The sequence below is a fragment of the Podarcis liolepis genome, assembly GCF_965112155.1.
Source record: "Podarcis liolepis genome assembly, chromosome: 15".
Taxonomy (NCBI): Eukaryota; Metazoa; Chordata; class Lepidosauria; order Squamata; family Lacertidae; genus Podarcis; species Podarcis liolepis.
In genome coordinates this window covers 10,342,325-10,360,429 of record NC_139566.1, presented here as the reverse complement: position 1 = coordinate 10,360,429, position 18,105 = coordinate 10,342,325, and the positions used below count along the sequence as shown (strand labels likewise).

The 18,105-nt window shown below is 50.9% G+C and overlaps 1 protein-coding gene across 10 annotated transcripts in view; it reads right to left on the bottom strand.

The window, feature by feature from the left end:
- Nucleotides 1–18,105, bottom strand: part of ZBTB7B (zinc finger and BTB domain containing 7B) — a 57,499-nt gene that overhangs the window by 2,565 nt on the left and 36,829 nt on the right. For 8 of the 10 annotated variants that reach the window (XM_083477194.1, XM_083477196.1, XM_083477198.1 and 5 more), the window contains exon 2: nucleotides 1,989–2,979. In XM_083477194.1, coding sequence (XP_083333320.1) covers nucleotides 1,989–2,979 — 991 coding nt within the window. Of the gene's footprint in view, nucleotides 1–1,988; nucleotides 2,980–4,103; nucleotides 5,225–9,087; nucleotides 9,324–18,105 lie in introns of those variants that run through there. The other 2 variants (XM_083477195.1, XM_083477203.1) reach the window with 2 other exon arrangements.

The following is an 18,105-nucleotide window of genomic DNA, read 5'->3' as shown; positions in this document are numbered from 1 at the left end:
AGCAGCATTTTCCTTGCTTGTGGGCAACCTCAATTTCAAACAAGAGGGCAGCTAGTCCTTATGAAACGGAGAGGAACCCAGCGGCCCACACAGAATTAAGGCTGGGCGATTTATTGTCCGAAACTGGTTTGAGGTCCACATTGTGATACTGTTTCATCATTTTTGACCTGGCAATATATCAGACCCTATTTTCCAGGGACAGTCCCGGATTTACAAGAAGCCATCTTGGTTTCTGATTTGATTCCGGAACGTCCTGCTTTTTTCCCTATTTTCACTGGAGAAATGTTAAGAGGATATGGAGTTATCCAACCCTCAAGCCATCTAAAAGCAGACCTGTATAGTTTAAAAATGTTTAATGTTTTATTATGGTTTCATATATGTCGCCCAGAGTGGTTGGGGCATCGTAGTCAGATGGGTGGGTTATAAATAGTAAGTAATAATAATAATAATAATAATAATAATAATAATAATAATAATACATCCCTATTTTCATCAGAGATATGATATATTGCAAATCATGATTTGTGTGTCTGTGCGCTATGCAAAAATCGCAATGCCTGAGCATTGGCCTTGCTAGCAGGGGCTGGTGGCAAATGGGGTACAAAAAAGCCCCCCCCCCCCGCAGTAATTGCTCAGTTAGATAAATGCAGAATGGCCTCTAGAAGGAGCTCTAGGAAAGGAGAAGCCTCTTTGAAGTTTGGCTATAGACAGGCTCCCTTGAGTGCTAAGGATGGAACAGTTCTCGCTGCCTTTCTCTTCACCTGTCTCTTCGCCGCTGACAGTTCTAGGAGAGGGAGCACCACTTTGTGCAGGATTAAAAGGTACTGTTTATTTTAAACTTCTTTTCCCCCTTCTGCACAGCTCGGGGGGGGGACCAAGGAAGACATCTGGGTCGTGGGTTTGAGCCCCATGTTGTGCAAAATCATTCCAGCACTGTAGGGAATTGGACCAGATATCCCTCGTGGCCCCTTCCAACTCTACAGATTCTATAATTCTAATAAAACCAAGCTAGCATGGCTTAAAAAAAACACTGGGCTGGATTCAGTAGAAGCCTGAGTCACTTAAGCCCACCAATTTCAATGGGTCTTCTCGGAGGGTGACCAATGGCCCGTTTACAAACAAAAAAGGAAGGAAGCTGGGGCCAGCTTTTCAGCAGAAATGGGAGTGATAAGGTTTTGCCTAGGCCCCATCTGCACTAGCCATTTAAAGCACTATGATACCACTTTAAACAGCCGTGGCTTCCCCCAAAGAATCATGGGAAGTGTAGTTTGCTAGGAGTGCTGAGAGATCTTAGAATCATAGAATTGCAGAGTTGGAAGGGACCGTGTTGCCAAGGAGGAGCTGAATAATCGGCCTTTTTCACGTAGTCTGAAGATTTGCTTCCCATGCAACTGGGATACTGGGGAACATAAGAACAGCTTGCTGAACCAGACCCCGAAATGCAGGAGTCTTTTGCCCAACGTGAGATTAAGAGTCTCTTGCTATACCAACGGAGCTGTTAGGAGACACCCCCCCCCCGTTCCTCCCCCTGAGTGGTTTAACAACCAATCCCCTTTTCCCGGGAAATTTGGGATGTCTGGATGGAGAGACGCAGGTTGTGCGCATATTAAAAAACCCCTCAGATGTAGCCTCCCGAACAAAGATCCAGAGTCGCATCCATTAACTCCACCCGCTCAATGCCTCTCGCTGTATCTACCCCTGGGCATGCCAGCCCCCAGAAGGTTCCCTGCAAAGCAATGGGGCCTTCGGACAAAATAGCCCCCTTCCTCTCTGATCTAGAACCTTTTCCTCCTCCTTTGCAAGGAGCTGTGTTTTCAACAACACGGCCAACAGCAAAAGAAGGAAGTTGTGGTATTTTCACACACACCCCTACACTCCCATGTGGTACAGTCTGTTCTCTCGCACCTGCCTCATCCTGCTGCTGGCATCAGGCCAGGACGCAGTGGGCAGAGCGAGCCAGTTTCGAAAGAAAGGGGGGAAAGGCTCACCGCGTGAAGCGGACCCCGCAGACCTCGCAGGCGAAGGGCTTCTCCCCGGTGTGGGTGCGCATGTGGCGAGGCAGCTTGCCTGCGCCGTGGATGACCTTGTGGCAGACGGGGCACTCCTGGGGCATCTGCGAGCGCCGCTTGCGCACCAGCTTGTCCGGGGGGTCCAGGCCCAGGGACGGCCCTTCCGGGTTGAGGGCCCGCATGTAGGACATGATGTCGTGTTCGGTGGGCTCTTCGTCCGAGCCCAGGTCTTCCGGCGAGAGGCCGGGGGCGTACGGGTACGGGAAGGCGCGAGAGGGCGCCAGCACCTCGTCCTCGTGGGGGTGCGCGAGGACTGGCGCCGGAGAGGCCTGGCTGGGGGGGCTCGGCCGCTCCTGCGTCCCCGTCGACGAGGGGGACGGCGAGGGCGACAGCTCGCCGAGGTGGTTGTTGAGGCGGGAGCCCTTGGCCTGCAGGAATTTGCGGATCTTCTTGCTGCGGCGGGGGGCCGGGTAGACGGGCGGCTCGGGCAGGTCGCCCTCGGCGTTGGGGAGGGTGGCAAAGGCCTCCAGGTAGCGGCGGGCGCGCTCGCGGGCGGCGTCATCGGGGACGGGCGCTTCCAAGCCGTTTCCCTGCAGGATCTCGACGCAGGCCTTGATGACGCAGGGGATCTCCAGGAGCCGGGCGGCTCGCAGCACCTCTGCCAGGCTGCCGGTGCTGATGGTCAGGGTGGCAGTGTAGGCAAAGTCCAGCAGGGCGCCCAGCGCCTCGGCCCCCACGAAATCCAGCTCGCAGACCCCCATGCCGGGCCCCGCGAAGAGCCGCCGGAAGTAGCGGCTGGAAGCCGCCAGCACGGCCCGGTGGGTCCGGTACTCCGATCCCTGGGCCCGCAAGGTCACGTCGCAGAGAACCCCCCTCCGGCGCTGCTCGTTGAGGCTGCCCAGCAGGTCGCTGCTGTGTTCTGGGAAAGGGATCCCAATCAAGTCGTCTTCAGGGCTTCCCATTGCCTCACCTGCAAGAACAGGGGGGAAAGAGCAGGGATGTTAGCACCAGCCAATACAGGCAGCATTTAGGTTTTGTATTTAAAAGCCATTCAAAGCAAGGTGTTTGGGGACGGACAATCATTTATTTTGAGAAGTTTTGATCAATTAATCCTTCAAGATGGAATCAATTCCTTAAACTCGCAATCATTTACTAAGGCTAACAGAGGGTTGCGTTAGTCCTGTTTATATGCTGCTCTGCTCCATTCCCATTATTTCCCTTGTTAATTTCGGAAAGTTTATTCTACTAGCCCTTAGCAGATCTTTCTTTGCGTCCTCGCATTGCCCACTGAACCAGCCTCGCTGATTTCCCTGTGTGCAGTTAGTGGCATTGGGCTTGGTTAAATAGGGTCTGAAGAGTGTGCTAATTTGTAGAAAATCCGAAACTGGGTCTGTTGAGGTGTTTAGGAGGCGATGTTGCAGGTTCCTCATTAAATCACTCGCCAAGATCCTATAGAATCATAGAATCATAGAGTTGGAAGAGACCACAAGGGCCATCGAGTCCAACCCCCTGCCAAGCAGGAAACACCATCAGAGCACTCCTGACATATGGTTGTCAAGCCTCTGCTTAAAGACCTCCAAAGAAGGAGACTCCACCACACTCCTTGGCAGCAAATTCCACTGTCGAACAGCTCTTACTGTCAGGAAGTTCTTCCTAATGTTTAGGTGGAATCTTCTTTCTTGTAATGTTTAGGTGGAATCTTCTTTCTTTCTATGTATTTCGTCATTCAACATCAGAGACTATTTCACTCTTGATCTGCCCAAAGATTCACCAACTGCACACATTGTCTCTGTAGGAAACTGACAATCCAGGAAAGGAGCTAAAGAAACTAAAAGCGGGAAATGATCGCTTTCAGTTCTTACCATTTATACATTACTTGCATTTAAACCCCACCATTTCCCCCAGGTGGTACACATGGTTCTCCTCCTCGAACTGATCCCCAGTATAACCCAGTGAGATAGGTTAGGCTGAACAGCAGTGGCGGGGCTTAGGTCACGCACAGGGAGCTTTGTGGCCAAGAGGGAGGGCCGCGACAGCTGCACCTCCAAGATGGAGGCAAGGTTTGAAGAAAGGCCTTCTTAGTGCAGGACTCACCTTTCCCGCCTGCCTCCCCTCCAAGCCTAAATCAAAAAGGGGTTGTGTTTTGCTCGCTTTCCTCTTCCTTCCCCATGCCTTTTCCTTTTGTGCCATGTCTCTCAGAGCGCAAGCATTGCAGTTGTCGTTTTCTTAACTGATCTTACGTAAGCTGCTCTTAGAACCTTTATCGCAGAATCACGGAATAGCAGAAGGGATCTCCAGGGTCATCTAGACCCAACCCCCTGCAATGCAGGAATTTTTTGGCCCGACACGGGACTCGAACCCACCACCCTAAGATTAAGAGTCTTACGTTCTCTACTGAATGGGGGAGGAGAGAGAAGACAACGTAGAAGCTTCAATTAAATAAAGCAATAAAACCCAGGCCTCCTTCAGGGAAGATGGCAGATGTACGTGAAGAAACTCAGAAAAGAACAGACACACACGGAAAGGAAGTGTGCAGACTCTGAGAGAGCAACAGCACTGACTTCTTCTCAGAGCGGGAGGAAGTCCCTCGCCCCCAGACGGTGCAAAGGAGATCGGGGGCCTGATAGAGACAGGGTTCGAGGCAGATTCCTAGGAAAGATAGGGCAGTTCCCTCCTGCCGCCCACGACCCATGGCATTTGAGAGCCTCAAACCCTCCACTCTCGGGGCGCCCGAAGAGAGAGAGAGAAGACCCAGAGCGAAAGCTGCAGGGGGAAGGAGGGGGAGAGGGCTCAGGCGGCCCTTAAGGCCTCTGTGTCTGGCCCCCGGAACTCTCTCCCTAGGCCACGCCCCTCACGGACCCTGCCTTCGCACCCTTGCTGGCTGGGAGGCAACCATCATGCCTCGGGCTGCCCTGGATTTAGGCAAGAGAGAGAGAGAGGAATGTGGTGGGTGGGAAGCAGCCCATGCCCTCCAACAATCTGAAGGCAAAATCCAGGACGCCATCTTCCCAGACGTACTATCTTCCCGTTTTTTGACCTGGAAACTACAACTAATCCAGAATGCGGCAGCTAGACTGGTGACCAGGAGCGGCCGCTGAGACCATATAACACCGGTCCTGAAAGACTTACACTTGCTCCCAGTATGTTTCCGAGCACAATTCAAAGTGTTGGTGCTGACCTTTAAAGCCCTAAACGGCCCTGGTCCTGTATACCTGAAAGAGCGTCTCCACCCCCATCGTCCAGCCCGGACACTGAGATCCAGCGCCGAGGGCCTTCTGGCGGTTCCCTCGCTGTGAGAAGCCAAGTTACAGGGAACCAGGCAGAGGGCCTTCTCGGTAGTGGCACCCACCCTGTAGCACGCCCTCCCACCAGATGTCAAAGAGAAAACTAACTACCAAACTTTTAGAAGATATCTGAAGGCAGCCCTCTTTAGGGAAGCTTTTAATGTTTAATAGGTTATTGTATTTTAGTGTTTTGTTGGAAGCCGCCCAGAGTGGCTGGGGAAACCCAGCCACATGGGTGGGGTATAAATAATAAATTATTATTATTATTATTTATCGAGAGAGCATGGCAGTCATTTTGGTTGCCGTGCCCTCGCACAATTTTGTGCCGCGCTGTCCCTCCACAAAATAGCGCTTTTTCTCCAGGCAAATCACGTCTGTTGCTCCACCCAGATTTGCCTCTGGCCCCGCCCACCGCTGGCATGTGCCCCCCCCCACAAAGGGAATGTGGCTCTCAGCATAGCCTCTTCAGCCAAGCCGTTCCCTAGACCGGCTTCCTGGCCTCCAGAGGTTGTGAATGACAGCTCCCAACCTCTGGAGGGCATTGGCTGCCCTAGATGTTCCTAACAAGGCTGCGTGCTGCTTCCCAGGTCGAAATTCCGATTGCATGTACTTGCTTAGGAGCACTGCCATTTCTGTGTGCCAGAGTACAGATCAGGGGTAGGCTGTGCTGGAATCATTTCATATGGGATCCCTGATAGGTTGTGACACGGTCCAGGACAGGAGAGGGGGGCCTGTGCCTCTCCAGAAGTTGCTGGCCTACAACTCCCATCATTCCCTGAACCTGTAGTCATGCTGACTGGGGCCTGACAGGAGTCTAGAAACTTCCAGTAGAACTATAAAGATCCTTAGTGCTGTAGGTGAGGTCCCAGGTGCAATTTCCCAGGAAAGGGGGAGCATTTCAATCCAGTTCACATTTTAAGGCAGTGGTACTGTGGGTTAAACCACAGAGCCTAGGGCTTGCCGATCAGAAGGTCAGCGGTTCAAATCCCCACGATGGGGTGAGCTCCCCTTGCTCGGTCCCTGCTCCTGCCAACCTAGCAGTTCGAAAACACACCAGCGCAAGTAGATAAATAGGTACCGCTCTGGCGGGAAGGTAAACGGCATTTCCGTGCGCTGCTCTGGTTCTCCAGAAGTGGCTTCGTCATGCTGGCCACATGACCCGGAAGCTGTATGCCGGCTCCCTTGGCCAATAAAGCGAGATGAGCGCCACAACCCCAGAGTCGGCCACAACTGGACCTAATGGTCAGGGGTCCCTTTACCTTTACCTAATTTTTGCAATTTCCAAAATGATGCGAGAACTGAAACGCAGCCCGCCTTCGAAATTTGCACTCCTCTGAATTTTATGATGCAGTTTCTCCAGCATATTCTAGGCTATGGCCTTCTTCAGCTTTGGCTCCTCCTCAAGCTGATGTTGGACTACAACTCCCGTTGTCCCCAGCCAGCTCATGCAGAGGTCAAGGATGATGGGAGTTGTAGTCCAACAACTTCTGGGGTATGGGAAAGGATGATGGTGCAAACACCGTTGAGGGTAAATTGTACTTTTACTGCATGTATTCATGAAAACACCCTACCCAAACATGCATTATATTAGGGGGAAGCGCTCTGCAAAGAAAATGTGCCTCTCTGGCAAACTGCGTACGAAAAATGGGTACAGTAGGAAAAATTCACACTGAACGAATTTTCATTTTTTGGGGAAAACAAAAAATCAAACAGTGGTAGAAATGAGAAATTGAAATGGAAAGGGTTAGCTTGCCCCCTACCCAATACCAATTAAAAGAAGTCAGTTTTTAAGAGAGAGCCAGTAGTGGCGAGAGCGTCAGACTAGGACCTGGGAGGGACCCGGGTTCGAATTCCAACTTGTTGTGGGAAGGGGGGAGCAACGTATGCTACCTTAGGCTGCTTGGATAAAAACGTGCTATACAAAGGAAAGTAAAATAATCCTAAACTCCCTCCGGCACCCTCTAATAATGTTCCCCCTGCTGCATTCTGTTCTCCCACCCACCTTTCGCCCAGATAACCTGGGTGCCAGCTGGGCAAAGATGGTGGGGTATGGGGGGGGGGAGCGAGAGAGACTCGTCGTGGTGCCTCGCCTTGTTCTCGGAAGTCGGAACGGGGCTGCCTTGTGGCCGCTCCCTGCCCGCCTTGGGTGCCAGCCAGCTAGGCTGTGTGTTTGCCTTCGACGGGGCAGGGGTGGGTGGGAAGGGGACGGGCTCCAAGCAGGGGCAGCCGCTCCCCTCTCTGCCAAGCAGGCTCAACCGGCCGGGCAAGGGGATGGGCAGGCGGGCAGGCTGGCTCTGCGGGGAGGAGGAGGAGGAGAGCGGCGGTGGGAAGGCTTGGAGGGTGGGGGGGACGACGGATGGGGACCTGCCAGGCAGGCGTGGTTTTTCTTCCTGGAGGAGCACTCTGACCCAGCAGCTGGGCGCGGTCCGCGTCATGGCAACGCCCGGGGGGATGCCAGCTCAGCCAGAACTTTGCCAGCCCCTGCCTGGCATGGAGGAGCGAGGGGGGAGAGAGAGAAAGAAAGAAAGAATGAAAGAAAGAAAGAAAGAAAGAGAAAGAGAGAGAGAGGCTGGCTTTGATTGCCTTCCCTCAGGGAGGGGCGCAATGGGGCAAAATGCCCAGGACAGGCCTTGCTCCGTCTCCTCTCCGCGGTCTTTCCAAGTCCCAGCTAGCAGCCGCCCTGGCCCTCCCAGCGCCCCACTCCTTTCCCACACTGCACGCCTGGCCCTCTCCCCGCCCCCCAGCCCAAGCCTCGTGCTCCCATTCCTCGTGTCTAAGCGCCACTGCCTTTGCCCCCTTCCCCGCAGGATGTCACGATGTCAGGCAGACATTGATGCGATCTTCCCTGCACAGTGAATATTGTGTGTGTGTGAGAGAGAGAGAGAAAGAGCTTTTCCTGTTGAATTTCTGCCTGACAGCTCTAAAGGGCAGCAGAAGCTGAGCAGTCGCAGGTCACCTGCTGCACGCAGTGTCCGTGTGGCACTTCACCTGACGAGTTTCTGCCTGGCTGCTGTGAAAGAGGGCAGAAATTGAGCAGCAGGGATCAGGTGAGAGCCGTGTTTTTCCTGTTGGATTTCTGCCTGGCTGCTGTGCAGGAAAACAAACCGAGCAGCGGCACGGCCCTTCCCACTGCAGAGAAAGGTGACCAAACAGCACTTTGCCTGTGGAATTTCTGCCCGGCTGCTGCTGCTGCTGCAAAACAGCAGGGGAAACAAAACAAGGCAGCAAGACAGAAACCTCCGCTCTCGATTTCCCTCCCCTCCCAGGGCTGGGAATAGAACCCAGGAGTCCTGAGATTACCCACGAGGCCTTCTCCACCTGCCCCTGCGGGCACAGGTGGGAGGCAAAGGGACGGGCTGAGCTGCAATTAAACCATCATGCCCCTCTGGGTTGACAAACCCTGACAAACGCCAATCAGATTAGGAGGGATTAGCAGGAGGAGCAATCGGCTGGGATTAGAGGTGGTGGTTGTGGCACAAGCGGAAGCCACCAGGGTTCGGAGGGAGCTGAGGGGAGACTGGCAGGGTCCAGACGCAATCAGCTATAAGGGCTTTGTGGGCAGAGGGCTCTAAAAACTGCACAGCAGGCAGAAATTCAACTGGTGCAGCGATTTCTGGGAAAGCTTCATCTGGTGCACTGCTGCCTGCTAGGCATTGAAAGCATGGAGCTTTTATCAGGAAAAGCAGAAGGAGGGCAGAACTCTGTATCCGCGGCAGAGCCAGCGCAAAGTCAAATCCTCTATTCACCTCCAAAGTGTGACATTGGGTTGGCTCCCCTTATTCTGCCTAACCTACCTCTCAGGGTTCTTGCAAAGACTGCCAGAGGGGATGACCCTCCTGCTGAGCCCCTTGAGAGGTCAAAAACAAGAAAGCATCAGAAATGAGTGGTAGCATTTGGGACTTTTTAGCTTAACTGCAGCGGTGTTAATCTATGGAACTCCCTGCCACAGGAGGCAGAGGTGGCCACCAAATTGGATGGCTTTAAAAGAGGATTAGACAAATTCATGGGGGGGGAGGGCTATTGCTGGCTTCTAGAGGGCGACAGGTTCCTCACACCGGTACGTAAATAAATGCATGTTCAGTACCCGTATTGTATAGTCAGGGTGAGCACAACCCACTTTTATCGCCTGCACATCCATACATGCTACGGAGAGTGCCTTTGAGCATGTCAAGAGCGTCACCACGCTGCAGAAACCACAGGCAACATGCCCGGTGTTGTTTGAGATAAGAAAACGGGGCAGCTTTGAGGTGCAACACTGGGGGTCCCCAAAGTTTTGAGGGGAAGGGACATAGAGAGAAGAGGGAGGAACTGCAAAACACCCATTTGAAAGGAACACCCCCTGAGCAAAAGTCAAAATGCTCATGCCCAGCCCAAAACAAATAGAAAGCAGGCACACCTATACAACCCCCAACCAGTTACAGATAGGTAGCCGTGTTGGTCTGCCATAGTCAAAATAAAAAAGTTCCTTCCAGTAGCACCTTAAAGACCAACTAAGTTAGTTCTTGGTATGAGCTTTCGTGTGCATGCACACTTCTTCAGATACACTGAAACAGAAGTTGCCAGATCCTTCTATATAGTGAGAAGGTGGGGAGGGGTATTAAGAGTCATTAAGAGTCATCAACAGGCTCATCTCAGCTATCTGCCAATCACCCATTCCTACCACCCTTCTGAGTAATACCCCTCCCCACCTTCTCATTCCCATAATACCATGAATGCCATAGCCCAAATGAACTACTAAACTGCATCATCTATGACCCAAACTCACCATCTGCTTAATATTTCACGGAGAAAAAAACATGGGGACAATTGTGCAACACCCTGATTCTCCCATTACAGTGGTACCTCGGGTTAAGTACTTAATTCGTTCTGGAGGTCCATTCTTAACCTGAAACTGTTCTTAACTGAAGCACCACTTTAGCTAATGGGGCCTCCCGCTGCCGCCGCGCCACCGGAACACGATTTCTGTTCTCATCCTGAAGCAAAGTTCTTAACCCGAGGTAATATTTCTGGGTTAGCGGAGTCTGTAACCTGAAGCGTCTGTAACCCGAGGTACCACTGTATTATATTTTGCCCCCATGTCCCCTTCACACTGTTCCCATAATGTGGTTCCGTGAGCAGCACATCTCCAATTCAATCCCCATCCTTTCCCCGAAGAGCTGTTCCCATAGATCAGGGCTCAGCAACCATTTTCATCCGTGGGCCGGTCCACTGTCCCTCAGACCATGTGGGGGGCCAGACTATATTTTTTTGGGGGAAATTGAACGAATTCCTATGCCCCACCAATAACCCAGAGATGCATTTTAAATAAAAGGACACATTCTACTCATGTAAAAACACGCTGATTCCCGGACCGTCTGTGGGCTGGATTGAGAAGGCGATTGGGGCCGCATCCGGCCCCCGGGCCTTAGGTTGCCTACCCCTGCCATAGATTATCATGAGGACTAGAATTTTATGTGTTTCAGCGAACGCCAGAGCTCCTGGGAGGCGGGGTTGATTCTTAAAGCACTCTGGGAAGTGTAGTTCTGGGAGGAGAATGGGGGGGGCACGGTCCACCTAACAGCACCCGTAACAAACTACAGCTCCCAGGATTCTTTGGGGGAAGCCATGACTGTTTAAAGCGGCGTCATAGTGCTTTTAACTTATGGTGTGACTGTGGCCTCAGTGGACAACAGATGCAGCTTCTGTAATAACGCTGAGGCGGAGTCTATTTTGCATGTCCTTCTCTATTATAGCTTTTATGAAGAGGTGAGGAAAGGTTTAATAATATCCCACAATGCAGTCCCTCCCTGGTCCCTCCTCCAAGCTGCAGCGTTCCTATAAGTCAACCATTGATCAGGAGGCAAAGTTTTTGGGCACAGCTATCCTTAATTAGACTTCTTAGGATTGCCTGAAAATATTGCCTGAGTGTCTAGTATTTTAATTCTGATTTTCAGGTGCATTCAGTTGTTACAAAATGTTTTAATGGTCTGTTGACTGCTGATAAAGTAAACTTCACTTTCAATATGATTTCTGTTTGGCAAATTTGGCACCCCAAAATCTTCATCCAGATGTTCTGGACAATATCTCCCATCAATGTCAATGGTCAGGGATGATGGGAGTTGTAGCACATCTGCACCTAGAGGATGCGAGGTTTAGGAAATACTGCTCAGGAAATGCATTTGTGCCTTAAGAGGCAGTGTTGTATAGTGGTTAGAGAGCTAGAAGATCCGGGTTCGAATCCCCACTCAGCCACTAGGCTAACTGGTTGACCTTGAGCCAGTCAATGCCCTCTCTCAGCCTAGTCTCCCTTACAGGGTTGGTGTGATAACAGAAAGGGCAGGGTGCAGAATAATGTACGTAGGGGCCCTTTAAAAGGTTAGGGCAGCGTACACATTTAACAACCCAAATAATGTAAATAAAAATTGCCCAAATGCAGGAATATCCAGCTCAGTTCCAAATAGCCTGGTTGACAGAGGTTTGGGGTAATTTATTCCGCTTTAACTGTGCATTTGATGCAAGATTTAAAGATAAATCAGAACTGCAGTGTATTTATTTTTAAAATAACATGCCCTTTTGCAGCTTGCTGGCAGAGACAAAATGGAAATGGAAACTAGAGAATGTGGAGATGTTGTGTTCAGATGTTTTTGCCCAAGTTGTTCTGGATTCACTGCTAATAATATTAGTAGTAGTAGTAGTAGTCCAGATTGGAAGGCTGTGGAACATGAGGAATCGAGAACTAGGCTTTCAAAGATGAAGGAACAAGCCAGTATCTAAAAGGTGTAAAAACCAGAGGAATAAAGCTTGTCTCAGAAACAATCTTAAAATGATGGTCCAGGTTAGTCATCACAGCCACTCAGAGCACTGCTGATTCCATTTCACAGGTGGGGAAAACTGAGTCTGAACAAGTCCACTTATTCCTTGGGTAAGCAGGCATTCAAACCAGGCTCTGGTTATCCAAAATGAGAATTCTTACCACCACACATTCTGATATCTGTTTGCCTTGTTTTAAATGAGAAGTCCTTGGGCCCCAAACCTGCAGTGGCAGCAAGGCATCGGTGCCAAGAGAAAGGCACTCTGTGCATGCTTGCTGGCATTCTAGCCTTACACACCCATCCCAAAAAGGGAGATGATCATGAACTAATCTAAAAGGCGGTGCGTCGTGCCGCCTTACCCCACTCCAAACAATAAACTCCAGCTACCTGCTGTGCTCGAATCATTTCCCCACCTATGGCAGAGAGTTTACACACCAAGATCTGATACAGCAGCCATTTGGCTCAGGCTGGGGCGATGAAGCAATCTTGCCCTGAGCCCGGTCTCACCTGTGAGCTTGCGACTGCACCCTTTTGTAATGCAGGATGGAGGTGTATTGCAAGGAGCCCTGGGGGGGCTGGGAAGCGCCCCAGCTCAGTGGGAGAGCACCTGCTTTGCATGCAGAAGGTCCCGGGTTCAATCCCCTGCATTTCCAGGTGGGGCTGGGAATGTCCCCTACCTGAAATCCGGGAGAGCCCCTGCCAGCCCGTGTCGACAGTCCTGAGCTAGATGGGGCAGCGGTCTAGACGACTCACTAAGGCAGCTTCCTGGGTTCCTATTCAAATCTATCTTCTAGAATCTTGAGGACCAGAACCTTAGCTTATTTCTAGGGAAAAGTGGTAGAAGAAGGCCCTACATTCATTCCTCAGCTCTTCAAGGAGGCCTGGGAATCTCCTATCTGATACCCTGGACCAGGCATAGGCAAACTCAGCCCTCCAGATGTTTTGGGACTACAACTCCCATCATCCCTGACCACTGGTCCTGTTGGGTAGGGATGATGGGAGCTGTAGTCCCAAAACATCTGGAGGGCCAAGTTTGCCTATGCCTGCCCTGGACAGTTGGTGCAAGTCCGTGTGGACAATCATTGAATCACAGAGCAGAGTCATTTAGTCCAAACTTCTAAAATGAATGGGTTTTTTTGTCCAACGTGGGGCTCAAAGGCTGAGCTAGATGGCAGTCTCCCCATCGCGAATGCCCTGGGTGTGATCAAGCTGTCGTTGTCGGCCGAAAGACTGTCTACAAGGGGAAGATTCGGCAACAAATCTAGCGACACTCAAACCAGATCTTTACGGAGCAACACCCCCCCACCGTCCCCCCCACCCTGCACCTTTGACGTGGGAGCTCTGGGGTTTGACACCTTTTCCTGTTTTCAGCAAAAGATTTTTTTGCTGCGGCAGGCCAAGGGGGGGTCTGTGAGAATTGCGTGCCTCGCGGCTCATCACACCCACGGCCTCTCAACCACTCGAAAGCTGTCTCCTCCGTCACCCAGGAGGGAGATTTCGGAGCCCAGGCTTCAGAAAAGATACCCTCCAACATCTGATGGGGAACAAATTACAGGGGCGTTTTCGGGCCCCTCGGAGCATGGCCAAGCGGGCAAGGCGAATGCCTCCTCTGCGGGGTTCAGCGTCGCCATGCCCAGCCAAATAATCAGAACTTATCCGTCAGGTTTGGCTACTTCTTCAGACTGGCCATGAAAGGAACCAAAGGTTCTCAACTTCAAAGGCAAGCTGGCTAGGTGATCCACACAAGACAACCCCTTAGAGGCTCGATAAATAACCCCCTGGGGCAGACAATGGAGCCGAACCCGTAGCTGGCGGTGTTAGAAATTAGCCAGGCGCCAGGCGCGTTTTGCTACTGCCACAGGTCCAATTGCGACCACATGCAGATTTCTGGGTGCCAGGTTGGCTACCACAGTTTATTTTATTTTTTAATGTCTAAATTTTTATTGGAATTTTATTTACAACACAACATAAACCCCCCACCCCCAATACACAAACCCACCCTCATTAAACATGAACATAACATACAATGAGCATAACATACAACAATACAAACAACCAAATAAAAGACTTCCTTTATCCTGTATGTGGACTCCTCATTTACTTCTGATAAACCGTTTCCTTTAAGAATAATTATTAAGATTTTTCTAATTATAACTTAAATATCCACAAAGTCTCCTGCAGACATTAATCGAAACGAGTCCAGTTATGTATTTTAGGGCACTGTTTTGTGGAGTATTCTCTGCATTTTCCCCACCTCTGCCTTAAAAAACCTCTGCCTTGCTCCATAGTTAATACCATTTCCATTTCGCCTGTGTGTGCTTCTCCTTCTTGGGGCAGGTGAATTGTTGTAAGGGCAAGCAATGTAGTTGAGATCATGGAATCGTAGCGTTGGAAGGGACCCCAGCGCTCATCTAGTCCAACCCCCCCCCAGTGGCAAATCGACATTCTGTTGCGGCTACCGCAACCTAGATTCAAGGTGCCATTTTGCAATTAGCTTATATACAGTGGTACCTTGGGTTAAGAATTTAATTTGTTCCGGAGGTCCGTTCTTAACCTGAAACTGTACTTAACCTGAAGCACCACTTTAGCTAATGGGGCCTCCTGCTGCCGCCGCGCTGTTGGAGCACGATTTCTGTTCTCATCCTGAAGCAAAGTTCTTAACCTGAGGTACTATTTCTGGGTTAGCGGAGTCTGTAACCTGAAGTGTCTGTAACCTGAAGCGTCTGTAACCGAGGTACCACTGTACTTGAGTTTCTATTACTGGGAGCCAGCCACGGTCTAGGCTGCTAAGTTATACAGGCCCCCACTCCTCTTTCAAGGCCATCTAGGTTGGTGGTCTTCACTGACGGGGGCTCCCGGCTCCCACTGACCTCCCCACACATACAGCCTATGCTCAGGGATGATGGGAATCGTAGTCCCTCAATGCCTGGAGGGTGTCAGGATTGAGGGAAGGCCGGGGTGCAGGGGGGGGGGGAGAGAATGTAGCTTCCAGGCAGTTGTTTGCCTCCGTTTTAAGAAGAATTTAAAAAGTGGGTGGCGGATGTTGCAGCAGGGCTGAGCTATCCCAGCGGTGACTGGAGGAGGGGTTTTTCCACCTCCGCCGCCGCTCTCGGGGGAGATGCTGAGAGATAAGGGCCAGGAGGCCAGGGCCAAAAGTGCACATCTATGGGTGCTGGGGCTTTGCGCATTTACGGGAAGCCCTGAATATGGAGGGTGACCAGATGCAAAAGGGGGGGGGGAGGATGAATGCAGCAAAGGGGGAATTTGGAAAGTGTCGTTTGCCACACAGGGGTTAGAGAAAAGCTGAATCAGCTAGAATTCCCCCGAAAGAGACACTAAGCCCTGCGGTTCCCCTTGCATTTGTGACGGCCGTCCTGGGCATCAGCCCCAAAACCAGCAGACCGCAGAAGTTAACAGCTTGGTGGGGAGGCAGGGCTTGGTGGGGTGAAGGCGGGGCCTAGGAGAATTTTCAGCTAGGGCGGAATCCCAGGCGTGGTGGGGCGGAGCCTAGTGGGATTTGGTAGGTTATGGAGGATCAAGTCAGTGGCGGAGCCAGATGGGACAAGGGGCGGGGTGAAGAGTTTTAAAATTTGCACATTTTTCAGTCCCGCTTGGAATTGCGTTGGGTTTTCGGTTTTTTGTTCCAGTTGCCTACCAGAACCTGGGATTTACTGGAGTTGCATTGGATATCGTATTTTTCGCTCTATAAGAGGCACCAGACCACAAGACGCACCTAGTTTTTGGAGGAGGAAAACAAGAAAAAAAATATTCTGAATCTCAGAAGCCAGAATAGCAAGAGGGATCGCTGCGCAGTGAAAGAAGCAATCCCTCTTGCTGTTCTGGCTTCTGAGATAGCTATGCAGCCTGCATTCGCCCCATAAGACGCACACACATTTCCCCTTACTTTTTAGGAGGGAAAAAGTGAGTCTTATAGAGCAAAAAATACGGTATTTAGCAAATCCGGCTCCTGCCTTAGGCCGCTAGTCCTCAAGAGGCGATGGCAAGCACACACACCTGAGCCAAATTTTAACGCAAGGAAGAAGCTTAGAAAAACCAAAGCTTTTGTTGTCAAATGTTCACATTTAGCATTCTGCTTTGCAAGTATGGGAAAGGTAATTAAGGCAGAAGCAAAGCGCCGAGCGTGGAAGCGATCTCAAGTCTCGGGAACGTCGGGTGCGAGTCGGATAGTCTCAAGATTTGAATCTCACACCAGCCAACGCATGACTTGGCTCGGGGGCAAAGCTGCCCTGTTCTCAGTCTCCGCCGCCCCATAAAGGGGACAGCCACGCCAGCCTACCTCACAGGGGTGCAGCCAAGATTGACCTGATAAGTTCAGGGAGAGCTTTGAACTCTCCAAAGCATCTTATAATTAATCGTCTTTATGTCGTAACGGAGGGCACACACACAGCCAAACTATTGAACAACTTGAAAAGCAGTTCCAATCCTAAAGCAGCACAAAAGGATCTGAGAGTCCTGAGACAACAAAGCCTTGTGCAGTCATAAAATCCCTGGTTCTCACACCCTGGGATGTTTGTAAGGCATACGCCCTGCTGCCCGTTGTATACTTGTTGTACATCCACACAACTTCAGCCTTGAGGGATCTACTTGGTTTTTTGTTTCAAATCCACTAACTGAAGCCAAGCATATATTCTTAGAACTGAAATAATTCTGCGCTTGTCTGGATGTGGAACTCCGCACACAAAAATCCTGGTTTCCCTGCCCAATCCACCCATATTTCTTTATTTGATTTATTTCAGCAATATAATAGAGAGGGGGAGAGAACAGTGTTTCTTGTTGCCATTGCTAAGACAAGTGCATTCCAGCATTGCAGGGGGTTGGGCTAGATGACCCTCGGGGTCCCTTCCAACTCTGCGATTCTACAGTTGTCCACACAGACTTTCCAGGGTATCAGATAGAAGATTCTCAGGCCTCCTTGGAGATGATGAGGATTGAAATGTAGGGCTTTTTCCTACCAGTGGGAGTCAGGTCACACACTGCATTTAAACTGCATGGCTTCCTGCAAAGGATTCTGGGAACTGTGGTTTGTTAAGGATTCTGGGAATTGTAGTTCTGCGGTGGGGGAAACTACAGATCCCAGGATTCTTTGGTGGGGTGGAAGCCATGATTGCCGAAGTGTGTTTTCGATGTATGCTGGGGGTGTGACCTCAGGCATCCTAGCCAATCGGCACGTCACAGACGTCGTCGACATGACGTGATCCAAAGATCTGCGCCAACTTCTCCTACGATGGGACGCAAAGTAAGATGGCCAAAAAGCAAGAGTCTCCTTTTTAACTTAAAACACCACCTAACAGAACCGATGGGGTTCAACGGAAGAGACGTGTTTGCCAAACGTTCACCAACTCGGGCAGGCAGCTCCGGGTGCTGGACATTAGGGAATTAAGATGCAAACATAGTACAAGTTTGGGATTTTAAAGCGTTTTTGCTGGTGAGGGTTGGCTTGGCTGCTTAGACATGCTCAAGAACCTGACCGGCTTAAGAAACTCAAGAGACTTCGCTTCTGGCTCAAGGGATGGGGGCTGAAAGCTAAAGAATTGTAGTACTCATGGCAAAGGCATTAAAAAAAGAAAATCAGGATGCTATCTTGCCAAAGAAGAACATTCCTTAAGTCGATCGGGACGGTTAGACGCTTGCATTACGTTCCTGTCTTAAGTTTCATCCAAAGGAGCCTGGGGAATGCCTATAGCCTTCCCTCCAAACAGCCCTGAAGGTAGGCGAGCCTGAGAGATACTGTCCAGCCCAAAGTCACCCAACACCAATACCTTTTATGGATTTGGAGCCAAGTTTCTGTGCTTCACTAGGGACGCAGGTGGCGCTGTGGGTTAAACCACAGAGCCTAGGGCTTGCCGATCAGAAGGTCGGCGGTTCGAATCCCCGCAACGGGGTGAGCTCCCGTTGTTCGGTCCCTGCTCCTGCCAACCTAGCAGTTCGAACGCACATCAAAGTGCAAGTAGATAAATAGGTACCACTCTGGCGGGAAGGTAAATGGTGTTTCCGTGTGCT